This window comes from Euleptes europaea, chromosome 6 (assembly GCF_029931775.1).
Source record: "Euleptes europaea isolate rEulEur1 chromosome 6, rEulEur1.hap1, whole genome shotgun sequence".
Taxonomy (NCBI): Eukaryota; Metazoa; Chordata; class Lepidosauria; order Squamata; family Sphaerodactylidae; genus Euleptes; species Euleptes europaea.
This window is the reverse complement of record NC_079317.1, coordinates 4,730,790-4,757,597: the sequence shown is the minus strand read 5'-3', so window position 1 is coordinate 4,757,597 and position 26,808 is coordinate 4,730,790. Positions and strand designations below refer to the sequence as shown.

The 26,808-nt window shown below is 48.7% G+C and overlaps 1 protein-coding gene and 1 non-coding gene across 3 annotated transcripts; both read left to right on the top strand.

Annotated features, from left to right (window-relative positions):
• The first annotated feature begins 8,576 nt into the window (after positions 1–8,576).
• Positions 8,577–26,407, top strand: SAV1 (salvador family WW domain containing protein 1). Of its 2 annotated transcripts, none has more exons than XM_056852084.1 (5): positions 8,577–8,654; positions 13,185–13,622; positions 20,219–20,489; positions 24,771–24,914; positions 26,184–26,407. In XM_056852084.1, exons 2-5 carry the CDS (start codon positions 13,190–13,192, stop codon positions 26,383–26,385), a joined length of 1,050 nt encoding a protein of 349 aa, XP_056708062.1. In that variant the 5' UTR covers positions 8,577–8,654; positions 13,185–13,189; the 3' UTR covers positions 26,386–26,407. The 2 variants fall into 2 exon arrangements, with proteins under 2 accessions (XP_056708062.1, XP_056708061.1); XM_056852083.1 differs by having other exon boundaries at positions 8,583–8,689.
• On the top strand, positions 19,950–20,021 carry TRNAV-GAC (transfer RNA valine (anticodon GAC)). The gene has a single exon. It is a non-coding gene; the product is annotated as a tRNA-Val (tRNA).
• Positions 26,408–26,808: the final 401 nt, after the last annotated feature.

Below are 26,808 nucleotides of genomic sequence, written 5' to 3'. Positions count from 1 at the left end.
TCACCCCCTGGGTTGACCTCTCTGGTGCTCGCAAGGCCTTCTGGGAATTGCAGTTCCCTGCAACAGCAAAACACAAATGAAATGAACCCCCCCTTTTCAGTGATCTGTGTCCTCATCAAGTTCAATACAAAACTTACCTCTCAGCAGCGACCCACCCAAAGTCTCCCCACTTGCTACCCTAGGAACATCTTGTCACTGAGGGGAAGGCTTACACCACACACAAACTGTAACCGGCAAGTATAAAAATATAGAAAGCTTGTAGAATTTCTCTATTTAAAGTCCAAAAGCACCGTCTCATTTAGAGGCTTGACTTTCTTTTAAAAGTAAAACAAGCCTAGACAGGGGTCTGCAAACTGCGGCTCTCAAGCCGCATGCAGCTCTTTGGCCCGTTGAGTGCAGCTCTCCGAACTTGGTTTGGAGCCCCTGCTCTTGCGCCCGCTCGTGCCGGCAGCCGGGCTGCGGAGCCGGCACGCCTGAGAGAGAGCAGGAGAGTGGGCGCGCTGTCTCCCCCCCCCCCCCCGCCGTGGAGAATGGCCGGGTCCCCCTTTCCCTTGCCCTCAATGGTTGGGAGGCTAAAGCCTCCCCTCCCCTCTAGCCAAGCGATTGCTGGGCAGCGGTTCCTGGCCCCCCCGCCTATCAGCTGTTGGGCGGGGCGGGCTTCCTTTGGTAGACCTGGCCTCCGGCTGAGTCCCATTGGGAGGCCATGTCTACCCACTGGCTTTCTTGGCGATAAACCTGGACTCCGAGGAGGGGGAAAAGTCCCCCTTCAGAGGCCAGGTCTACCAATTGGCTTCTATGGGTCTCCGGAGGCCAGGTCTACTAGGGTATACTGTTTATATTTGATGACCACTGAAGAACACATGGTCAAAATGAGTCTGATGAGGCATTTCTGATTTGTCTTATACAGAAATATTTTGTATACATATATATTGTTTGGTTATGCATTTCTGATTTGTTTTGGAACTTTATGCATACAGAGATATCTTGTATCCATTGATGATGAAATATTTATACATATTGTTTCTTTGAAACTTCTTACTCCATGGTTTTGATTTGTGTTGCAGTTCTTCCTTTATTGTTCAATTCACTGCCTACTTAGAACCAAGGTGAATGTGGCCTCCACACCTCGCATGAGGGCAGGCCCAGGTAAAACGCTCCACCCACAGAGGCTCATGAATCCTACTGGATTCCAAAACCCTCTGGGGGATTTTAGGATTCCAAACATGTGCTCTGTTGAGGCCCCAGTGGAAACACGGAATGTGAAGTTCCTTCAAGCTACCGACAAGGTTGCCCCTCGCCGATCTCTCCTACCTGTGGGTCAAAACCCTGATTTACCACAGAGCTGGGTGACCTGAAAAGGGCTGGGAGATGTCTAGAACGGCGCTGGCAGAGAACTCTTACTGAATCGGACAGATCTTGCTATCGAGCTCATGGCAAGAACCATGAAGCGGTGGTGACGGCAGCCAAGAAAGCTTCCTGCTCTGCTATTACAGCATCAGCTAGTTCACGTTCCTCCCAACTGCTCCAGGTAGCTCAGCAACGGCTGGTGCCTAAATCTGAGCCTCTCATGTCCCAGGAACAGACGATTAGCTGTGCTACTTTTGCCAAGGTTTTTGCTCGTCAGATCTGGATGCCAGGTATAACACAGGTACACCAGAAAAAAGGCCAAATACTCTGCCTAGGGTATTTATGGATCATTTTGACCCAATTTCTGTGAGGGGTGTTGATCCCGGAATCTGTGAAGGCCATGACTGGTACCCGGGATCCTTGCCGAAAGGATTTGCTAGCAGGAACCTAACAGGATGTTGTCCCTCTCTCTCAATCAGAGCCCTCCTCATTGACACATTCACAAGATCAATGTATTTACATCAGTGCCCTTTATGCTCTCTTTCTCAGGCACTGTAAGATCTCCAAGTAGGGGAGCTCCATTCTTTCTTCTGAGGCTTACAAAAAAAAGTATGTTCTGAAATTCAAGAGGGCCAAATGAAGAAGCCAGCCCCTCCATTCTCCTCCATATTCATGGTAAAAGGGGAAAGATCCTCACCCACAGAGCCCACGGTCTCGTAATTTTCCTCCATAACTTCCCGGTAGAGTTTTCTTTGGCCTGGATCCAGCAGAGCCCATTCCTCCACCGTGAAGAACACAGCCACCTCCTCAAAGGACACTGGCAATCCCTGAAAGAGGAAAATATGGCCCAGCTGATCTTCTTTTCCTGTCTCTGAGCATTCAAGAGTGAAAGAAGAACCCCCTCGGCCAGTCAGTTGAGTGAAACAACGTAATGCATCAAACTGATGACAAGAAAAATTGCATTATTTTTGTTCCAGACTCTGTCATAGTCTGGGGGGGTGGGGGGGAGAATAATGCAATTTTTCTTTATGTATTTACCTTTCACGGTTGTTGTTTTTAAAAGAAGAAAAATAACAGACGAAGGGAAAACTCAAAATCCAGCAACTATACACAGAGACATATAACAACAGTGGTGGCAGATCTACCATTAAGTCTCTATAAAACATTTTCAAATATCTAAAAGCAGCAGCAGCAGCAGCGTTGGTTTCTATATGCCGACGTTCTCCGCCACTTAAGGAAGAATCAAACCGACTTACAATCACCTCCCCTTCCCCTCTCAAAAACAGACACCCTGTGAAGTAGGTGGGGCTGAGAGAGTGTGACTAGCCCAAGGTCACCCAGCTGGTGATCAGACCAAGGGGTCCGCCTAGGTCGGGGGTCCCCAACGCTGACACCTTTTCTGGCGCCCACCAAATGCTTTTGGGAAGTGGAGGGAGAGAGGAGGGGGGGGTTTCCTCTCCTGCCAGGGCTTCTCCCTGATTGGCTGGGCAGATTTTTAAAAAATGCTGCTTTGGCGGCAGCTGCCCCCTCTGCAGAAAGGGATCTGCCCTGTGGGGCTGAAGCTCAGCCCTGGCCCCCATTTGGGGGGGGGTCTGGCTCCGCCTCCTGCCGCTGCCATGTTGCTGCTGCCCTCCCTGCAGTGTCTGCACCCCCAACTGTGTCCGCAGGCTCAAAAGGGTCGGGGCCCCCCCGGGGGTTCAGCAGGGAAGAGGGGCAGGGCTGGTGGATGGGGGACACACCTGAGAGGGGGTGGGAGCACGACCCCCCTGCCCAGATCTTGCTCGGGGAAGCCCCCCCCTCTCTGCACGCCCTCTCCTCCTCTTGCACCCCCCATTGCAGGGAGGCCCCCTCCCCGCTGCAACCCCCCACTCACCTCCCCCGCAGCAGACCTGCAAGACCCGCATTCTCCCTCCCGTCGGGGGGGAGGAGCAGGGAGAGGAGGAGGAGGAGACCCCCGCAGGGACTCCATGGCCCCCCAGACCCCTTTCTGCCCCCCTCCCCTCCTGCACCCAGGACAGGCGGCGTTTGCAGCGAGGCTTTCCTGCAGCAACCGGACCCCGGAGGCGGAAGGATGGAGGAGGAGCCGAGAGGTGGCCAATGCGGGTGGGGAGAGTCCAGAGATTTGGGGTGGAGCCTGAGTTTCAGGAGGGGGGGGTTGCGGGGGGGGCATGCCCTAGAGCCCCCCCCCCTCCAAAGCAGCCCTTCCCCCCCAGGGGAGCTGAGCTCTGCAGTCTGGAGATCAGCTGCAATTCCCAGAGAGCTCCAGGCCTCCCCTGGAGGTTGGCAACCCTAAACCCAAAGTGTTTGGGACCGTGGGAGAAGAGAGGTTGCCTCCTTCCTTCCTCTGGGGCTGGGTGGGGCAGCTCCCTATGGGGGCCACCCCTGCAGGAGAGACCAGCTGGAGAGATGCTGGAAAGGGGAAGGAAAACTTTCTCTGCCTAGATGGTCAGGGATTGTTCCGGCAGGCGCTTTGTTTGTCCCCCAACTGCGAACCACACTGTCCCAGGCATCGACACATGTTAAAGGGACTGAAAGTTTTCCCAAGAAAGACCCCATATTTCTCTCCCCTCCCTGTAAATTATGAGACTTTCAGGGAAGAGGGGGATGGGTAATAGTCACATCTGGAAGATTTTTAATGGATCCTCCTGAATTCATGTGACCTTCAAACAAAATAAAGCCACCATCAGACTGTGGATCATGTCTTAGTCTATAGGCAGCACCACAAACATCATGCACCCATCCCTTCACAGTGCCGCGATGGCGCAAAAACCTAGTTCCAAAACATGGATCCTCATGAATCCTTGGCTGCAACTCCCTTCTTCATCATCTCTTCTGTTTATGCCATGTTGAGCACCGTTTCCCTTGCAGGAGAAGACTGAGGAAAAGTAGGGATCCAGCAGTTCTGCCTTCTCTTGATCACCTATTTTCACTTTCCTCTCCCCACAACGGGCCTACCATGTCCTTCTTTTTTTTTTCCACTTTGGACATATCAAAAAATCTTTTTTTTTTTTTTTGTGGTGTTTGGCATCTCTCGCTAGCCTAAGCTCATACTGAGCTTTTCTAACACTCTTCCTACAAGCACTGGTTAGTTGTTTATATTCATCCTTGGTTATAAGGCCCTCCTTCCATTTCCTAAATGAGTCTTTTATTTCTCAAATCTTTAGAAAGCTGCTTATGGAGCCACCCTCCGGTTTTTCCTTCTCATTGGAATTGTTTGCGATTGTGCCTTCAATATTTTGCTTTTAAGAAATTCCCACCCCTCTTGAACTCCCTTCTCCTTAAGTATTTCTGCTTATGGGATTCTGCCCAGCATATAAGTTTGTTAAAGTTTGCTTTCTTAAAGTCCAACCCATATGTCTCACTACATACAGCTTCTCCCTTCTCCATGACTGTAAATTGACACACACACACCCTCCAGCAGCTCTCTTTCCTCCTCCTTTGCAAAGCCTAGAGAGATTTCAATATAACTTGTCAATTTCCTTCAGCCACTTGTATGTTTATTACCTCTGAATCCCTTAGTGGAAAAGAGCTATTTGCCTCTTGGCAATAAAGTAGTACCCTATCAGATAGAAGGTAAAAAGTTGCTAAGACAATGCCCCAGGTCATCTGGAAATGGGAAACCACTTTTGGTCGAAACTCCATGCTTGGGCTAAGGACCACCTTGTCCGGATGGAATCTGGTAAAGGGGGTCTCACGCTGTGGGGGTGCTGAACTCCCCCACCCTCCTCGCCAATGTCCTGGCAACCAGAAATGCAGTCTTCTATGACAAGAAAGACAGACTACAGGTTGCTAACGGTTCCTACGTAAGCTGTGCCCAAACTAGAGACAAACGCCATTGAGAAACAGGTGTGCAGTGCTGAGAACACTGAAACAGGTGTGCAGTGCTGAGTAACACATGAAGCTGCCTTACACTGAATCAGACCCTTGGTCCATCAGAGTCAGTATTGTCTACTCAGACCAGCAGCGGCTCTCCAGTCTCAGGCAGAGGTCTTTCACATCGCCTACTTGCCTAGTCCCTTTAACGGGAGATGCCGGGGATTGAACCTGGGACCTTCTGCGTGCCAAGCGGATGCTCTACCACTGAGCCACAGCCCCTCTACGGGTGAGTGGAATACCGAAATGGCAGCTAGGTTGACCTTTATTGAATCTGAAGATAGGCCATCATCCTTCAGGGCCATTAAATACCTAAATATAACAGCAAGGGGCAGCACACCATTCGCATCGACCCATTGACCAAAATTTTTCCACTTAAATGTGTAGGACTTCTGTGCTGCCAGCTTATGAGCAGCCACTAATACCTTCAGTACCCTATCTGGCCACTGGTTTATGGCTGAATTAACCATGCAGTCAGGTGCAGTGATGGTACATCGTGGTGTGCCAGTGGTCCTATGCTGGTCAAATCCTCGCTATGAGCTGGCTTTTCCCGATGGTAATGGCTGAGAAAGAGGCAAGAGGGTACCTTACAGCTTTGAGTTCTAAGAGAGTGATGTGCCGCATAGATTCCGCTTCTGACCATCTCCAATAGGACCGGGTCTCCAACAGGGTCCTCGGGAGAAGGTACAGGTGTGCATTCCAACTCCTCTTTGGAATCCTGCTGGGCGCCTTGTTCCAGCTCTGATGGATACGGATTGGCCATCATCACAGCTATTGAGGAGGTGTGTTGGTCAGGGCCCTTTCTGCCAAGTTAAAATTCACCCACACGAAGTACTCACAATTATAGCAACATGGTAATATCTTTGATAGTCCTTTGATGTCTATGGATAGGGTGAATGAGTTTTTTTTTTATTTGGATGCAAGAGCTCCTCTAAAGTACTAGTAGCTACTCCACGAATCTTTCTAATCCTGCTTTAAAGCTGTCTGTGCCGGTGACCATCATTATATCCTCTGGCAGTGAATTCTACATTTTAATCACTTGTTGCTCCAACCTCATCTGCATATCTAATTCTCAACCTGGCTGCATCTGTGGGTACTTAATTTTATGGATCATAGCCAGGTGGCAAGAAGGAAGACTTTCCCGCAAACTTGGGGCAATCTTTAGGTATGCAGAAAAATCTAAACATTTTTCCAAAACACACATATACAGACATAAATGCACATATGCATGGGTATGTGTGTGTATCAAGAGAGAAAGGAGATCTGGGAGATCCAAGAAGTCCAAATTCTCACTTTGAACACATGAACACCTGTAAAGCTGTGAACACATGAAGCTGCCTTATACTGAATCAGACCCTCAGTCCATCAAAGTCAGTATTGGTTCTTGTAGGTTATCCGGGCTGTGTAACCGTGGTCTTGGAATTTTCTTTCCTGACGTTTCGCCAGCAACTGTGGCCGGCATCTTCAGAGGAGTAACACTGAAGGACAGTGTCTCTCAGTGTCAAGGGTGTAGGAAGAGTAATATATAGTCAGAAAGGGGTTGGGTTTGAGCTGAGTATTGTCCTGCAAAAGTATTGTCCTGTAAGTATCAAGATAATGTGCTAATGAGGGTATGGTATGTTAATATGGAACCATTGTATCCTGAAGTGATCTGTTAATGTGTGAAGTCCAAAGCTAATCTGCATGGCTATTGTTGACTATAGTCTTTGTTAGTCTGGAGGTTTTTTAGGACAGAAAGCCAAGCCTTATTCATTCTTAAACTCTCCTCTTTTCTGTTAAAGTTGTGCTGATGTTTATGAATTTCAATGGCTTCTCTGTGCAATCTGACAAAATAGTTGGTAGAATTGTCCAGTCTTTCAGTGTCTTGGAATAAGACCCTGTGTCCTGTTTGTGTCAGTCCATGTTCAGCCACTGCTGATTTCTCAGGTTGGCCAAGTCTGCAGTATCTTTCATGTTCTTTTATCCTTGTTTGTATGCTGCGTTTTGTGGTCCCGATGTAAACTTGGCCAACCTGAGAAATCAGCAGTGGCTGAACATGGACTGGCGGTGACCATCATTATATCCTCTGGCAGTGAATTCTACATTTTAATCACTTGTTGCTCCAACCTCATCTGCATATCTAATTCTCAACCTGGCTGCATCCGCAAACTTGGGGCAACCTTTAGGTATGTAGAAAAATCTAAAAACTTTTCCAAAGCACACATATATGCACAAATGCATGTGTATGTATCAAGAGAGAAAGGAGATCTGGGAGATCCAAGTAGTCCAAATTCTCACTTTGAATACATGAACACGTGTCAAGCCGTGAACACATGAAGCTGCCTTATATTGAATCGGACCCTCGGTCCATCAAAGTCAGTATTGTCTACTCAGACCGGTGGCAGCTCTCCAGGGTCTCAGGCAGAAAAGGGTCTTTCACATCACCTCCTTGCCTAGGCCCTTTAACTGGAGATGCTGGGGATTGAACCTGGGACCTTCTGCGTGCCAAGCAGATGCTCTACCACTGAGCTCACTGGGTAACCTTGGGCCAGTCACACACTCTCAACCTAACCTACCTCACAGGGTTGTTGTGAGGATAAAATGGAGGACAGGAGAATGAGATAAGCCTCATTGGGTCCCTATTGGGGGAAAGTTGGGGTATATAAACGAAGTCGATAAATAAAGTGAATAAGAGTCTTGCCTGTTGTTGGGCTTTTTTAAAAAAACTCAAACTGTTATTGTTTTATTAGTTTTGATGGCTGATATACATTTGAAATGATGTGACCCGCCCTGAGCTTGGCCTCGGCTGGGGAGGGCGGGCAAGGAACCGAAACATAAATAAAAGGGAATAAATGAAATGTCCCAAGTTATTATTACCCCGCCCCCGAGTCCAGAGGTGGGACAGTCCGCCACGCCCCCCCCTCCTCGTCCGACCGCCCTCGAACCCCGCGACCTCCGACGTTCCATCCCCGACCGAGAGGGGGCGCGCGAGAGAGAGCGCGAGAGGACGCGAAGCTTTCCCTCCCGCCCGCAGGGTGGCGCTGTGGAGGAACCCCTCCATCCCCCTCGGAGCGCGCCCGCTCCGCCCTTCCCCTCTCGCTAGCCCCCCCCATCATGCCCCGCGGCGGGCTCCTCAGCCAACCAGCGTCGGCCGTGGGCGTCGGCGGCGGGGCGGAGAAGTTGAGTCGGCGCGTCGCTGGCGGGGCCGCGCGTGCCGGGAGGCGCTGCTGGGGAGGGGGCGCGGAGGAGGAGGAGGAGGAGGTGACGGGCGCGCGCCTCGCGCCCGCCCCTGAGGGGAAGGGAGAGGCGGAGGGGGGAGCGCGCCCGGCCCATGGAGCCCGGAGGGAGAGGGAGAGGGGGGCGGCGGCGGGGCTGACGGGGGCGGGGGGGGGTGTGATGCTGTCCCGGAAGAAGACGCGCGCCGAGCTCTCCAAACCGGGCGAGGTGCAGGGCAAGTACGTGATCAAGGAGACCAGCCCGCTGCTCCGCAGTGAGTCCCGCGCGGGGAGGGAGGCCTGTGTGGGGGGGAGGGAGGCCTGAGGGGGGGGGCGGTTGAGAGAAAACGACAGTTTTTTTTTTTTAAAAATTAAATATTATTTGTAACGTATGGGGCACAGAACAAAAGAGAGGGGGGGGGAGTCAATTTAACAAACGCATCGCGCTTGCTGCCTCTACAGTGCACTCTTAATCCAACCTCTCTTAAGTACAACCGCACTTTTAAGTCAAGCCCCGGGATTCCCGAATACTTATTTCTTCCAAACCAAACTTTAATTGTTAAGTCATATCGTTACCTGTTCTCTTTAAATCGCTGTTTTCATGCGCATATATCAGTCAAGTTTTATTCCGGTGCAGTATCAGCTCTGAATAAAAATAAGTTAGGTTAAAATAATAAAAGTTGATGATTCTGGCTCTGAATAAAAATAAGTTAGGTTAAAATAATAAAATAATAAAAGTTGATGATCCTTGGAGGGATGATTTGAGGAAGAAGGGGAGGAGAAATCTTCCATGGGGAAAGTTTTTCAATTGGCCGTTTACGAATCCCACTAGACTAGAGGCAAAATTTGTCTATCTGAGTAGTTATCTCCCAAGAGGAGTCTGCTAAGAGAAGGGAAACTTTAGCTTCTTCCGATCTCCTAAGAAAGGATGACAATACGGGGAGAATATTCTGCGATCTTTATTGTTAAGTCATATCATTACCTATTACCTTTAAATCACTATTTTCATACACACATAGAAAAAACAACCACGTGTCTAACCTATGTTATCATTCACTTCATAACTCCATTATAATAGTGTTGACTGTCAGTGATCCGTAAATTAAACGGACTAGTTGAGTTTGTATTTGTCATAAAGCGGTTGCCGTGTCTTGTTAAAGTCATCAATCAATGAGAAAGCGGCAGTTTTTGGAGCAGCCCTGAAAACAAGACCTCTGCAAAGGGGGGCTCTGGCTCCGCGCTGGCTGCAGATTGGAGGGGGCGGGGCCCGCTTTCTTTTACCTTCAAAAACAACCTTGTGAGGTAGGCTGGGGTGAAAACGTGGGGGGGGGGGCGCCAGAAATTCTTTCATTTGTTTTCTTAAAACATTCACATCCCACCTTTGCTGTAGTTCATGACCGCTTACAAAATGGCAAACCCCAAATCTTTCCCCTCTTAAAAGATGCTTACTGTTAGATGCTGCATTGTCGCATTCTATGTATGTGTGTGTTAAGTGCCGTCAAGTCGCTTCTGACTCATGGCGACCCTATGGATCAATATCCTCCCAAACATCCTATCCTTAACAGCCTTGCTCAGGTCTTGCAAACTGAGGGTCGTGGCTTCCTTTATTGAGTCAGTCCATCTCTTGTTGGGTCTTCCTCTTCTCCTGCTGCCTTCCATTTTTCCTAGCATGATTGTCTTTTCCAGTGACTCTGGTCTTCTCATAATTTTTTAAAAAGTCACTTCCTCTGGGCAGGTTTATCTGGGAGCAAGTCCCCCTGAAAAGAGTAGGGCTTACTTCTGAAGAATCGGGAGTCAGGCTTGGAAAAGGCTTGTGGGAATGTGTGCACCAGGCAGCCTTATTTTACATTACATTAAAATGTTTACATCACGCTTCAGGGTTCAATGCAGCTTGCAGTAATAGTTAAAACACCCCCAGCTAAAACCAGAAATAAAACACTGCTTTATAAATAAGTTACTGCTCGTCCTCTTCCTTTCTTGCCTCATGCCGAGACTTCAGCTGCACTCCTGGATGTAGTGGTTAAGCACAGTGGACGCCGATCTGGAGAACCGGGTTAGATTCCCCACTACTCCACATGAGCAGCAGATTCTAATCTGGTGAACCAGAGTTGATTTCCCCAGTCCTCCACATTAAGCCTGCTGGGTGACCTTGGGCTAGTCACTGTTCTCTCCGAACTCTCAGCCCCAACTAGCTCACAAGGTGTCTGTTGTGGGGAGAGGAAGAGAAGGAGATTGTAAGCCAGCTTGATTCTTCTTAAAAGGTAGTGAAAGTTGTCATATAAAAACCAACTCTTCTTCCATATTCTCTCTGTTGCTGCCTCTGGCTCCTGCATCCTTGTTCAGGGCTAGGCCTGGAGGGAGTTATGTCCCCCTCCCCAGAGAACTAAAATCAATAAAGTGCATTTCAACAGAGATAAATGTAAAGTTCTGCATTTAGCTAGGAAAAATCAAATGCATAATTATAAGATGGGGGGACTTGTCTGAGCAGTAGTGTGTGTGAAAAGGATCTAGGGGTCTTAGTAGACCAAACACTGAACATGAGTCACCAGTGTGATGCGGTAGCTAAAAAGGCAAATGTGATTTTGGGCTGCATTAACAGAAGTATAGTGTCTAGATCACGTGAAGTGATGGTATTGCTTTACTTTGCTCTGGTTAGACCTCACCTAGAGTACTGTGTTCAGTTTTGGCCACCACAATTTAAGAAAGATGTAGACAAGCTGGAACGTGTCCAGAGGAGGGCAACAAAGATGGTGAGGGGTCTGAAGACCAAGTCATATGAGGAAAGGTTGAAGGAGCTGGGGATGTTTAGCCTGAAGAGGAGAAGACTGAGAGGTGATATGCTAACCATCTTCAAGTACTTGAAGGGCTGTCATATAGAGGATGGTGCCGAGTTGTTTTCTGTTGCCCCAGAAGGTCGGACCAGAACCAATGGGTTAAAATTAAATTTCCATCTAGACATTAGGAAGAATTTTCTATCAGAGCGCTTCCTCAGTGGAACAGGCTTCCTCGGGAGGTGGTAAGCTCTCCTTCCCTGAAGGTTTTTAAGCAGAGGCTAGTTGGCCATCTGTCAGCAATGCTGATTCTATGAACTTGGGCAGTTCATGGGAGGGGGGCATCTTCTGGGCACTGTGTGTGTGTGTGTGTGTGTGTGTGTGTGGGTTTCAGATGCCATCAAGTTGCTTCCGACATGACGACCCTATTAATTACCTATTCATAGCGACCCTGGATTTCCTTGGTGGTCTCCCAGCCAAGTACTAACCAGGGCTGACCCTGCTTAGCTTCTAAGATCTGATAAGTTCAGGCTAGCCTGGGCCAGCCATGATGGGCATTTTTAAAAAACCTATAACCAATACAGGTAGAGTATCCCTTAACTGGAATGATTGGGACCAAAAGTGTTTCGTAGTTTGGATCTTTCTGGTTTTTGTTTTTTTAATGTCTCCCCCAGCTCCCTCCCGTCCTTATAGCTCCACCCTTCCCCATCCTTTTTGCTCCTTCCAGTCTCTTCTTTTCCCAGAGCGCTGCGGGTGTGTGTGTGTGTGTGGGGGGGTGTCTGGTGGCTGCACTTTCTCCCTCTGGCCAGCCGTCTCTCTTCACATCTCTGGCAAGTAGGTAGGTTCCCATGGCTGAAGCCTGGAGAGGGCAGGCAGCATGGACCTGGCTCAGATCCATGCCACCTGACCTCTCCAAATTCAGATCAACATCACCCACCTTCTCCTAAGTCAGGAGAGGGTAGACGGGGTGGATCTGCCTGCATGTCGGCTCAAAACGTCCGGTTTCTGGGACAGTCCAGTTTTTGAATGTCCAGTTAGGGGAATATTCAACCTGTATTTACAGTTACAGATACAGTGATATCCTCATGCAACTGTACAGTCTCAGGCTGCAGCAGTTTTAAGCCGAACATGTACACTTAAAAAAAAAGACTTTTTAGAATGAGCTTTTCTTCTGCTATAACTAGCTAGATTTTAGCTAAACCATGATTATGCATGCATCAAAGTATATGTTCTGTTTCTGGCCATCCCACAAACTTCCTACGTGTAACCCTTGAAATATTCCTTAAGGGCTCCCTTAATGCGTATCATCAATGCATTTGGGTAAGGCAGAACAGTGGCAATGGGCTGGTTTGCCTTCCTTTCGTGGCTGTCCTGTACATTGGCCTGGCCTTTGTTCCTCCTGTATGTGAAGATAGAAAAGGGGGGGATGTTAATACTTGTAAGGGTGCTCAGGATTGTGGTCTTCGGTTGTAGTGCTTTTGCCAGGAGGGTAGTTGGGCATATTGTACAAGTGCCACTTCGGGTGCTTGAAACAGAGCTTAACTATTCTATCCATTCTTTTTGAGATCGCTCTATGATGCACAGTGGTTATTTAGGCTTTTTCAAAGTAATGTGTGCTTGTCCTTCCAGTCATGTAATGTCGTCACAGACATCGTTGTTGAATTGTGGAACTCCCTGCCCCAGGATCTGGTGATGGCTGCCAACTTGGAAGGCTTTAAGAGGGGAGTGGACCGCTGGACTTGGTGGGCCTTGGGCTGGTCCAGTATGGTTTTTCTTACATTCTCTTGTGGGGAGAATGATCCTATTAATGGATTCTTTTCTGGTGGACTAAGGTTGACAAGCAAAGGTAACTGTATAGTCGGGCGGCTTCCTAGGTCCCAGCCTGAGTAGCCTTCTGGAAAGGGGCATTTGTGACAACATTAAATCAAAGAAATAGGGTATATACTGAGACTTTTGAAATGCCCCTTGTATTTGTTCTGAGTGCTGTCCTCCGTTGCAGATCTTATGCCTTCTTTCATCCGTCATGGTCCAACCATTCCAAGACGCACGGATATCTGCCTTCCGGACCCAAGCCCTTCTGCCTACCCCGCGGGTGGGGATGGAGCGATTTCCAGGAACCAGAGCTTCCTTAGGACTCCGGTGCAAAGGCCGCCCCACGAGATAATGAGGCGGGAAAGCAACCGGCTCTCTGCCCCTTCCTTTCTTGCCAGGGCTGAGGTCTCACGAGAATATGGCTCGTCTTCCCAGCCCTTTTTGGCAGAAGCCAACTTGGTCACAGAAAATGGAGATGCTGGATCCCGTTATTATTATGACCCTTTCTATAACGGTCAGAGGCGGCACCCGCTGGGAGATCCTGTGCCGGAGGAGTACCGATACTATGAACAGAACAATGACCTCTTCCAAAGGATGTCGCAGAATCAGGGAAGACACACTTCAGGTGAGTAGTGTTGGGCTTATTATTCAGCATTTGCAGTTCCAAATCATCTACCGGTCATGATAGTAAAGTTAGGTTTGGACACCACCTTTTCCTTGTTTACGTAGTCCATACAAAGGTGCAGAGTTGCCTTGTGCTGAGTCAGGCCTTTGGTCTATTTAGCACAGTCTCAAGTGGAAGGGAGCCGGCTCGGATGGGAGCAGGGGGGCCCTTACTCTGACCTACCAGTTTGAGGCAAAATGGTGGCAATGGGATGGTTATCAGAAAAGTGCATTTTGCCCTCCTGTGGTGCAACTGCATCTCTGTAGAAGAAGAAGAGTTGGTTTTTCTATGCCAACTTTCTCTACCAATTAAGGGAGACTCAGACCGGCTTACAATCACCTGCCCTTCCCCTCCCCACAACAGACACCCTGTGATGTAGGCGGAGCTGAGAGAGCTCTAAGAGAGCTGTGACTAGCCCAAGGTCACCCAGCTGGCTTCGTGTGTAGGAGCAGGGGAACAAATCCAGTTCACCAGATTAGCCTCTGCTGCTCATGTGGAGGAGTGGGGAATCAAACCCGGTTCTCCAGATCACACTCCACCACTTCAAACCACCGCTCTTAACCACTATACCACACTGGCTCTCTCTAGGTTGTCTGGAGCAGAAGGGAAAGGGCAAAAACCTAGAGGGTTTTTTTTTTGCCATCTTCTTGGCATGGAGCAGGGGTCACTGGTGGTGTGGGAGGGAGATAGTTGTGAATTTCCTGCGTTGTGCAGGGGGTGGACCAGATGACCTTGGAGGTCTCCCAACCCTGTTTCTGTGTTTCTAGAACATATCTATGTGTTGGGGGGGGGGAATGGTTTGTTGGCTTGGAAATGTCACATGGTACCTGACAGGTGGGCAATCTTGTGCTTGCCTTGAAGAGCCAGGGGGGCACCTTTTGTCCTCTGACAAGCACAAGAAGATACCCATGGGGAGGGGAACTGCCCTCAGCTACTTGGAGGGAGAAGGACAAAAGGAAACTGTGAGTGGCTGGATAGATAATAGATAGAGAAGATGTTTGTCTCAGCAATGTGACTGGTCTAGGGTGTGACAGCGTTCCAGGTTTCACTGTTTCATGCGGCTTTCTTGTGTTTGCACATGGGAGCGCACTAGACAATGCGTAATCTCTGTGCTGCTAGATATTATAAAAATGCTAAGCTTTTTCAAAATGCAGTGGTGTTGCAATGTAAATACATAGATGCGTACAGAGCCATTTCCCCAATGTGCTTCTTGTGAAATACTTTGCAGTCAAGTTAGTCATCTGTTGCAGATAACGGAGAGAAAATATAAATCTGCAGGCAAGAATGTCAAGACTTCAGGGGGTTCCTGTCCTTAAGCAGGAAACTGTTTGACATAAATGCTCATGTTGCATTGGGCGGCATTTTAGAAGGAAGGCTGAGTTCCAGAGAGTGAACGGCTGCTGGGCACTGTGACAGATTAAATATTTCACTGTACAGTCTTTTCTTTGTGGTTTGTTCAAGGAATGCTATTTAATGTACAGGATTGCATCCTAACTGTCAACAATGGAACGAACATGCTGCTTCATTACATTCTGTCCTGTAGTCCCTTTCAACCTCAGTAGATTCCTGGGGTCACAGCACCTGCATGGATTAATACTCACACGTGCTTGGGTGGCGGGCAAGCTGCAGCGGTGGGGGAAGGGAAATGCAGTTTATTTTTATTTATTTACAACATTTATATCCTGCCTTTCTGCCCTCACAAGGGCTCCCAAAGCAGCTAACATGCATAATAAAACCGCATTTTAAAACTACCCCACCCCCCCACATAATTAAATCAGAGCTAAAAATACATACAAAGACATAAAAATAACAAAAAAATTTCTGGAAGGAGGGATCACTGAGAGAATGCCAAACAAAATAAAAGCACCTTGACCCTCTGGCAGAGTCATAGAGTTGGAAGGGGCCATCCAAGCCATCTAGTCCAACCCCCTGCTCAATGCGTGATCAGCCTAGAGCATCCCTGACAAGTGCTTGTCCAGCCTCTGCTTAAAGACTGCCAGTGAGGGGGAGCTCACCACCTCCCTAGGTAGCTGATTCCACTTTTGAACAACTCTTACTGTAAAAATTTCCCCCCTAATATTCAGCCGGTACCTTTCCGCCCGCAATTTAAACCCATTATTGCGAGTCCTACCCGCTGCTGCCAACAGGAATAGCTCCCTGCCCTCCTCTAAGTGACAGCCCTTCAAATACTTAAAGAGAGCAATCATGTCCCCCTTCAACCTCCTCTTCTCCAGACTGAACATTCCCAACTCCCTCAGCCTTTCCTCATAGGGCTTGGCCTCTAGAAGATGGCAACTGAAAGGGAAGGATGAATCTCCCTGGGGCGAGAGCTCCCATGTTTTGGTGCCACGTCCGAGAAGGCCCTCTCCCTAATCTCAGAAGGTGGGGGCCCCCAAAGCAAAGCCTCCAAAGCTGACTATAGAGGGCTGGTGGGTTCATAAGGGAGTGGCTGTCCTTCAGGTATGCTGGTCCCAAACCAGCCAGTTGTCTTCTCCTTCCTCTTCTGTCTGTGGAGGTCTGCTGGCCAATGAGGAAGGAAAGGGCAACTTTGCCCTTCTCCCCCTGTAAGTGTGGCAGTTGCTCCATTTGGTTCCCATGATGGGAAAGCTGGCAAAGATCCACTGGCCATAGATTGGATACTACCAGGGTGGATTTGATTTAAATCGGTTTAAATCACGATTTAAGCCACTAGTCAGTAAGACTAGATTTTCACGATTTAAGTCACTGGTCAGTAAGGCTATATTTAAATCATGGTTTTCTACATTAACAGCACTTCTGTTGTTGTTTCATTCAGGCCACCAGGCCTTGCATTTCTTTGTTGCAGTGTTTGCGTTTTGCACACATGCCTGTTTTACCCATAGGTAGAGGAACTTCATTAAAATATTCCCAAACTGGGTCTCTTTTATGGCCTGCTGCCATAAAAGGTTTTCTCCTCCAGGGAGAGAATAATATGATCAACCTCAGGCAATACACACAAAGATCCCAAGACTTGTGGAGTATTCTGCTCAAAAGGTTTGCCCCTCCCTCCTCACACTTAGTTCCTTGTGCAGATCTATTCCACTCCAAATAATATTCTGTTCATTGAACTTCTTGAAACTTAGCACTTTATAATTTGCAAAGAAACAGTGGGGATCAAGGTCTTTTTCTCAATGGTGTATGTTTATTTTATAACATTTTTGCCATGAAGAAGAGGCATGTTATCTCTGCAGGCACAAATTCACAGTTCTGAGAACTGCAAAACCAAACATCTGTAATAGAAAAACTGCCCAAAATACAGAAACCTCTGGAAGAGCATGACATTGTGAATGGGTTAATGGGATTCATTTACCAAAAATTTTAAATATTTCATGAATATGAAGCCTCATGCTACACAATTAAAAACTAATCCTTATTTCGTGATTAATAACCTTTGGACTATAATCTTCTATACTGTGGTGTAGTGGTTAAGAGTGGTGGTTTGGAGCTGTGGACTCTAATCTGGAGAAGCGAGTTTGATTCCAGAGGAGGATTATGCTAAAAGGGGTACACCATCCTGCAACTACCAAAGATCATATATACCATGGGTTATAAGTACCTTACAGCATGGTGTAGTGGTTAGAGTGGTGGACTCTGATCTGGAGAACTGGGTTAGATTCCCCACGCCTCCACATGAGCGGTGGCAGCTAATCTGGTGAACCAGGGTTGTTTCCCTGCTTACACACAAAGCCAGCTGGGTGACCTTGGGCTAATCACAGCTCTCTTAGAGCTCTCTCAGCCCCACCCACCTCACAGGGTGTGTGTTGTGGGGAGGGGAAGGAGATTGTAAGCTGGTTTGATTCTCCCTTAAGTGGTAGAGAAAGTCGGCATATAAAAACCAACTCTTCTTTTTCTTCTTCTTAAATAGAAAACAATTTTAGATAGATTTTTCCTCAGAGAATGGATCAGGTTCACAGTAGCGCGTGTTAGGCAGCACCATCCCTCCCACCTGGGGAGGGGGTCATCCCCAGGAAGAGATCTTTTCAGTAGAGTGAGCAGGGCACGGCTCCTTGCATTTCTCAGTAGCGGGAGCACAGTTGGCCTTCCTACAGAAATGGAAGTTGCCGGGTTGGCTGCTTGCTTCTTAACCAGCGCATGACAACATTACATTATAGCAGAAGGGGAAATCCAAGCCGCAAATAATGTTGCAGTTGCAGGCATCCCTGTAGACCCACTATTAAATGCGAGGGGCTTCAATATTCCGCTTCAGCGACTGCCGCTTGGTCTGTTGAGTACAAAGGAAACTTCTCAGGATGACCGACTTAGGCCACAGAAACCTGATCTGGAACACAGAGAGCCCCCACTGTGCTAAAAGGGAGCTTGTGGTCTTGAGAGGATGGAGACAGCTGAACAATGGCTGAAGCAGTTATGTACGAAAGGATACTTCCTAATAGAGGCAGATGCATGAAGCAATGGGAAAGGGCCGGGAAATTTCAGCACACTCCAAGTCAGGCACTTAGCTACTAAGGGCCCCCAGAATCCAGTTCTACCTTGCCCATCTAAGCTTAGATGTTCCCAGTAACACTAAAGGACTCACATGAACACACGAAACTGCCTTATACTGAATCAGACTCTCGGGCCATCAAAGTCAATATTGTCTACTCAGACCGGCAGCAGCTCTCCATGGTCTCAGGCAGAGGTCTTTCACATCACCTACTTGCCTAGTCCCTTTAACTGGAGATGCCGGGGATTGAACCTGGGACCTTTTGCATGCCAAGCAGATGCTCTGCGCTGACCCACAGCCCCTCCCCTCTTCGGGGGGGGGGGAAATAGCTTTGTTCTTCATACTGTTCTTGCCACAGATTAATCAAGAGAAATTGGAAACCCAATCCAGTCGTCTTCTGCTCTAAAAGTTTCAAAATGTCCTGGAGTTTTGGAGGCATGCATACTCCTCAATTCTGCATGTGCAGTTGTCAGGGGTGGTTCTTTCTTGGAGATGTTTTTCTGACATGAAAAATCAACATTAGGTCACTCCATGGTTGGAAAAAAATTCCTCTGTGGCTCGTGGCTCACTATGGTTTGTGTTTCCTGCCCCCAGCTCTTTTAGTCTGCCGCCCATGATCCTGGCCCTCACACCAGTGAGATCACTAGTGACTCTGGCTCACACTCTTCCTGTCACATGGCTCTGATGTCACGAGGTGTGTGAAACCTCTGTAGTAAAGTGCTGGCTTTGCATGCAGAAGGTCCCAGGGTATCGCTAGCGGATCAGGTAGTGGGATGGTGTAAACGATTTCTGGAGATCTGCTGCCAGGCAGAGCAGGCAGCTTCCACCTCAGTAAGACCAGTGGTCTGACTCAGCAGAAGAAGAGTTAGTTTTTATATGCCGACTTTCTCTACCACTTAAGGAAGAATCAAACCGGCTTACAATCACCTTCTCTTCCCCTCCCCACAACAGACACCCTGTGAGGAAGGTGGGGCTGAGAGAGCTGTGACTAGCCCAAGATCACCCAACAGGCTTCATGTGTAGGAGCAGGGAAACAAATTCAGTTCACCAGATTAGCCTCCGCTGCTCATGTGGAGGAGTGGGGAATCAAACCCGGTTCTCTAGATCAGAGTCCACCGCTCCAAACCACCGCTCTTAATCACTACAGCTTCATGTGTTCTTATCACATGCTTGCAGCTCAGTGGGTCCCAGTTCAGGAAAGGTTGAAGAGCACAGTACTAGCCACCACCACCCCGCCATCCCTCTACTGACCAAGGAAAATATACTCTTGGTGAGTGAAAATGGTGTGAGGAGGATGACATCTAAAGCAAAAGTGAAAGAAAAAATAGGGCTAACCTAGCAACGTGGCAGCAAACCAAAAAAGGAAAATAAATGCCAGATAACAGGTGAAGGAGGAGCCCCATGGCGCAGAGTGGGAAGCTGCAGTACTGCAGTCCAAGCTCAGCTCACAACCTGAGTTCGATCCCAACGGAAGTTGGTTTCAGGCAGCCGGCTTGAGGTTGACTCAGCCTTCCATCCTTCCGAGGTCGGTAAAATGAGTACTCAGCTGGCTGGGGGTAAAGTGTAAATGACTGGGGATAATGGCAAATCACCCCGAAAACATAGTCTGCCTAGTAAAGTCGGGATGTGGTGTCACCCCATAGGTCAGTAATGACCCAGTGCTTGCACCAAGGGACTACCTTTACCTTTAACAGGTGAAAGCTTTATTGTTTTGTAAAGGGGGGAGGACAACATACTGTATAAAGCACAAATGCAACTGCTAAGCAGGAAGGCTGTTGAGTGGAAGCCCCTGAGCTTCCTCAAATTGTAGAAATGCTGCTTTTTTGAGAGGGGCTGTGGCTCAGTGGTAGAGCTTCTGCTTGACATGCAGAAGGTCCCAGGTTCAATTCCCGGCATCTCCAGTTATCAGACCAGGCAGGAAGTGATGTTAAGGACCTTCATTTGAGAGTCTGGAAAACCACTGCTGGTCTGAGTGGATAGTGCTTACTTTGACAGACCGAGGGTCTGATTCAGTGTAAGGCAGCTCCGCATGAGGGTAGTGTGTAACTTCTGCAGCAAGGTTGTTTGCATTGCTGATCCCTCGCTTGGCTTTTCACAGGCATTGGAAGGATAGCTGCTACATCATTAGGAAACCTGACCAACCACAGTTCAGAAGACTTGCCCCTCCCTCCCGGCTGGTCAGTGGACTGGACACTTAGAGGAAGAAAATACTACATAGACCACAACACTAACACGACGCACTGGAGCCATCCCCTCGAGCGCGAGGGGCTGCCTCCGGGATGGGAGCGCGTGGAGTCAGCCGAGTTCGGAGTCTACTACGTTGACCACATCAATAAGAGAGCACAGTACAAACACCCCTGTGCCCCCAGGTAGGTTGTTCGTGTGTGTGTAGCAAGGCAAATAATTGATTTTCTGTTTTGTTTCTGGAGGAACCGGATTGGTTTCTGACAAACAGAACGAAGTCATTGCGAATGTCAGTTTCCTCAGGAGGGAAGGCAGCGTGCTGTTTAAACTGAGCGTTTGCTCTGTGCTTCTACGCAGAAGGGCATACAGCCATTGTCAGATGGAATCCTCTGTTTTCTACAACTTAGGCACAGCCCTAAATTGGCAGATGTAAAGATGCATTTGGTGTACCAGTATGGCAGCCTGTTCCCCGTGTGGTGTAGTGGTTAAGAGCAGTGGTTTGGAGTGGTGGACTCTGATCTGGAGAACTGGGTTTGATTCCCCCACTCCTCCACATGAGCGGAGGACTCTAATCTGGTGAATTGGATTTGTTTCCCCACTCCTACACAGGAAGCCAGCTGGGTGACCTTGGGCTGGTCACAGCTTTCTGAACTCTCTCAGCCCCACCTACCTCACAGGATGTCTGTTGTGGGGAGAGGGAGGGAAGGTGATTGTAAGCCGGTTTGATTCTCCCTTAAGTGGTAGAGAAAGTCGGCAGAACCTGGTGCGTACATAGATGTATTGATGTCACTTAATTTCTCCCCAGTGGAGACCCAAATTAGCTTACAACATTCTCCCCTCCTTCATTTTATCCCCAACAGCCCTGTGGGGTCATATGGCAAGCTTCTACAGCAGAGTTTGGACCTGTGTCTGTCAGATCCTAGTCCAGCAGTCCAACCACTACAACATGCTGGCTAAGATAAAGCACCAGGGCACTGTTCAAACCTGTCTGGTGCGTTTATATCTGGTGTGCATGCAGAACGTCTTTCCTTTGAAGGACAGGTTGACAGCTGGCAAGAGCTTCCTCACTCTCTTGACTGTGTGTGTTTGTCGAGTGCTGTCAAGCCATAGCCAACCTATGGTGACGCCACCGGTTTTCAAGGGAAGAGACATTCAGAGGTGGTTGGTCATTGCCTTCCTCTGCGTAGCAACCCTGGACTTCCTTGGTGGTCTATCATCCAAGTACTAACCAGGGCCAGCCCTGCTTAGCTTCTGAGATTTGACAAGATTGGGCTACCCTGGTCCATCTGGGTCAGGGTGTATATTGACTATAGAGCACAATTTTAGACGTGTGGTAGAGCCAACCCAATGACATTGAACAGCAGTAAGCATTTTCATAGAATCATAGAGTTGGAAGGGACTGCCAGGGTCATCTAGTCCAACCCCCTGCACAATGCAGGAAATTCACAACTACCTCCCTCCCCCCACACCCCCAGTGACCCCTACTCCATGCCCAGAAGATGGCCAAGATGGCCTCCCTCTCATCGTCTGCTTAAGGTCATAGAATCAGCATTGCTGAAAGAGGCCAGTCTAGTCTCTGCTTAAAAACCTCCAGGGAAGGACCTGTTGCCACCTCCCGCGGAAGCCTGTTCCTCTGAGGAACCGCTCTGACTGTTAGAAAATTCCTCCTACTGTCTAGCCGGAAACTTTTGATTCAATTTCAACCCGTTGGTTCTGGTCCGAACTTCTGGGGCAAAACACAAAACAACTCTGCACCATCCTCCATATGACAGCCCTTCAAGTACTTGATACTAAGAACCTGCATTTTTTCCAAAATCTCTGGGGTACTGAGTAGGCATGAAAAGTAGCAGCAGATGAACAAAAAGCTACCAGTCCAAGCATCAGTGAGAGTTTGCCATCTGCCCACACTGACTTCTGTAGATCCTGTACATCTCAGATGTATTCCCCTCTTCCTGTGCCTTCTGGTATGTCAGGGTTTTGCAGTTTTGTTTGCTATCATAACCACCTTGATCGTGGTGGTGGGGGCTGGTGTGTCTTGTCCCAAAACTGCACAAGCATATCAAAGGTCTTTTTTTTGGGGGGGGGGTGTCCATGTTCCAGTCAGGGAATTCCATTCATGCTTGTAGTTTTGCAACTCTCCAGCAATAGAAAGGGGATGGCACCAATTAAATTGTCAATGAAACCTAAAGAAAAAACATAACCCAAGTCTAACTGTCTAACTGCTGTTGCAAGAAATGGTTCCCATGGATCATTTGGTACCATCCTGGCGCCTTTTAAGGACTTGCCAATGCTGGGACTCCAGAGCACTGAAGAAAGATCAGAGTCTTTCAGAAACTTTTGTAAGACATTATTTCAAACAGGAGTCTTGCAAGTGGAGTTGCCAACCTCCAGGCGGGGCCTGGAGACCTCCCAGAATTACAACTGATCTTCAGATGACAGAGAGACCAGTTCCCCTGGAGAAAATGGCAGCTTCAGAGGGTGGACTCTGTGACATCACATCCTTGCTGAGGTCCCTCCTCTTTCCAAACTCTATTCTCCCCAGGCTCTGCCCCTCAAGTCTCCAGGAATTTCCCATCCTGGAGCCGGCAACCCTACTTTCAAGGGTTATGGGATGTTCTTTAGCAGAGAATATCCTGCTAAAAACATTCAACTGCCTAACAAAAACGCCTTTGGCAAGTGTTGTTTCTGGCCAGTGTCAGGAAGCAGAAGTCTGAGCTGGGAAAAAGCGTCTCTAGTGATGAGGTCTAAACCAATCCATGGCCGCTGTTAATTATAAGTGACATATGGTGATATGACAACCATCTTCAAGTATTTAAAGGGCTGCCATAGAGAGGATGGTGTAGAGTTGTTTTCTGTTGCCCCAGAAGGTTGGACAGAACCAGCAGGTTGAAAAGAAATCAAAAGAGTTTCCGTCTAGACATTAGGAAGAACTTTCTGACAGAGTGGTTCCTCAGTCGAACAGACTTCCTTGGGAGGTGGTGGGCTCTCCTTCTTCGGAGGTTTTAAGCAGAGGCTAGATGGCCATCTGTCAGCAATGCTGTTTGCCTATCTGTGAATTTAGGCAAATCATGATTGGGAGGGCAGGAAGGGTTGCGTCAGTGTTTGCCTCTCATGGCTCTTTCTTGCATGCCCAGGGTAGTGCTGATTGCCACTTTGGGGTCAGGAAGCAATTTTCCTCCAGGCCAGATTGACCATGGATCCTGGAGGGCTTTTTTTTTGCCATCTTCTGGGCATGGAGTAGGGGTCACTGGGGCGGTGTATGGGGGAGGTAGTTGTAAATTTCCTGCACTGTGCGGGGGGTTGGACTAGATGACCCTGACGGTCCCTTCCAACTCTATGATTCTATGTCAGGGGCTGGGAATATCAGGCCCGGGGGCCATATAAGGCCCGCGAAATCATTTGGTCTGGCCCTTCGTGGTTCCTGTCCGATCTCTAGCTCATAAGGATCTAAGACTGGCGATCCGCACCCTCCCACGAACAGGAATAGTCTCTAACGAACAGGAATAGTCTCTATTCATGGCAGATGTGAGTTTGTTTTGCCAAGAAAATGAACCTTCTTTCCCACTTGCAGAAGAGTCATTAGCTATGGAGCTGCTAGGACCGCCCAAGAAACTGTGTTAACACTTTCCCATCTGGGCCATGAAACATATTCCCTCTGTACTACAAGAGGGCTAGGGGCGGAAGTGGCGACAGTGAAGGGATTAAAGGGGGCAGGGCCAGAATGCGCGGGGGTGAGTTCTTAGCCAGTGTGTCCTCATTTCATCCCTGCAGGCGGAGGTAGCAGGAGCCAGCTGTAGAATCTGGTTCTGACCATGCAGAGCAGGTGCAACTCTGGCGTGCGGCTGGACAGCTACACCCGGCTGGTGCAACAGACCATCCTGTGCCACCAGTTGGATGCCTGCCTGCTTGTCTGCGTGGGGGGGGGTCATCTGGGCAGCTGTCTGCTTGGGGCTTGGTCGGTACCCCCTCTCCCTTCTGGTTCTTTCCCCTCTAAGTCCTGCAAAAGACTCATAGGGTGGGAAAGTGCCAGATTGGGGCGTTACTTGACCTAGCTCCTTCGCCTGCAAGCCCCAAGCAGCCTGTCGCTCACTCCATCTTGTGTTTGCTGCCTTGCCTGAATCTCTTGGGCCCAGCTGGGGACGGCAGACTTCAAAAGCGAGTCGCTCTATGTGGCAGACATTTGGCGCCGTCTCCAGTCGTTCCTCTTGGCTAAATGTTTGACCAAATATAGCAGGCTAATTTTTAAGTTGATAATTTTGTATGGCCCGCAAATGATGTTATAACTATCCAAATGGCCCTTGGCAGAAAAAAGGTTCCCCACCCCTGTTCTATGTCAAGCCTGTAACCGCCAGGCAGGCTGTCTGGTTCCTAAGCCACTGACATTCCAAGAGCTTGTCATTCCCTGCACGAAGGTATTTGTTGCCACTGAGTGCTGAACTAACCGGCTCTTCTCTTGACCTGTGCAGTGTTCCCCGTTACGACCAGCCACCTCCTGTGTCTTATCAACCGCAGCAAGGCGAGAGAAGCCAGCCGATCCTCGTGCCTGCCAACCCGTACCACACCGCAGAGATTCCAGACTGGCTGCAGGTCTACGCCAGGGCACCTGTCAAGTGAGCATCTCTTGCCTGTTGACATGACTTAGCTTGTCTCTGAACCTTGTCTTCTTCACAAAACACGTAGTTGAACTGTGGAACTTACATAAGAACATAAGAAAGGCCCTGCTGGATCAGACCAAGGCCCATCAAGTCCAGCAGTCTGTTCACACAGTGGCCAGCCAGGTGTCTTTAGGAAGCCACAAACAAGACGACTGCAGCAGCACCATCCTGCCTGTGTTCCACCGCACCCAAAATAATAGGCATGCTTCTCTGATACTAGAGAGAATAGGTATGCAGCATGACCAGTATCCATTCTAACTAATAGCCATGAATACCCCTCTCCTCCATGAATATGTCCACTTCCCTCTTAAAGCCCTCCAAGCTGGATGTGGTGATGGCTGTCAACTTGGAAGGCTTCCTGGATGTGGTGATGGCTGTCAACTTGGAAGGCTTTATGAGGGGACTGGATATGTAGGGGATTGGGCTATCCATGGCTACTAGTCCAAATGGCTACTAGTCATGCATATTCTCTCAAGGATCAGAGGAGCATGCCTATTCTATTAGGTGCTGTGGAACACAGGCAGGATAATACTGCTGCAATCTTCTTGTTTGGGGGCTTCCTAGAGGCACCTGGTTGGCCACTGTGTGAACAGACTGCTGGACTTGATGGGCCCCAGTCTCATCCAGCAGGGCTTTTCTTGTGTTCTTAAGTGGTAAGTGATATGAGAACCATCTTCAAGTACTTGAAGGGCTGTCATATAGAGGAGGGTGCCAAGTTGTTTTCTGTTGCCCCAGAAGGTTGGACCCGAACCAACGGGTTGAAATTAAATCAAAAGAGTTTCCAGCTAAACGTTAGGAAGAACTTTCTAACTGTTAGAGCAGTTCCTCAGTGGAACAGGCTTCTCCGGGAGGTGGTGAGCTGCTTCCCTGGATGTTTTTAAGTAGAGGCTAGATGGTCATCTGTCATCATTGCTGATTCTGTGACCTTAGGCAGATGATGAGAGGGAGGGCATCTTGGCCATCTTCTGGGCATGTAGTAGGGGTCACTGGTTGTTTGAGGGGGGGATGTAGTTGTGAATTTCCTGCATAGTGCAGGGGGTTGGACTAGATGACCCTGGCATTCCCTTCCAACTCTATGATTCTATGAACAGAGCTGATTGTGCATGTTAGCACCCTAGAAACGCCAGGGCTGTTCCCACGTGCTCGGCAGCAGGGATACCCTTGGCCCTCTCCATCCCACGAGCTCGCTCCATGAATAATTTCCCTCTTGCTTCTCGCTCACAGGTACGATCACATCTTGAAGTGGGAACTCTTCCAACTGGCCGACCTGGACACCTACCAGGGCATGCTGAAGCTGCTTTTCATGAAGGAACTGGAGAGGATAGTGAAGCTGTACGAAGCGTACCGCCAGGCTCTCCTCTCGGAGCTGGACAGCCGGAAGCTGAGGCAGCAGTGGTACGCCCAGCAGCACAGCAAGAACTTCTGAACTCGCTTCCGGCTCGTTGGGCCTTTGGAGAGACTCGTGGTGAAGAAACCCTTTGGTTGAAGAGGCCACTCCGTTTTTTTGTTCTGGCACCTTTTGTAATTATCTTCTTTGTGTATCATGTTTATTGAATACAAAAAGAGGTTTGTTATATTGTATAACAGAAGTTAGTTTCTTATCCCCAGCGGGAGTGTGGAGGAAGGGGGGGAAGCCCACTTTTTAAAGAAAAAATGGGGCATCTTTCTAGCAGCCAGCGGTATCTTTAAAAAAAAGAATCTATTTTTTCATAATATGTGGTGTTGTGAGAAATGTCCTGAATATAGAAGGGCGTCTCTAGGCACTCCCGGCTGTGTGTGTGTATGGCTGATGTCCCCTCGAGAGAGTAGGTAGAGTAGGGATAAGAGGTCATTCTTGCATTGCAGAGCA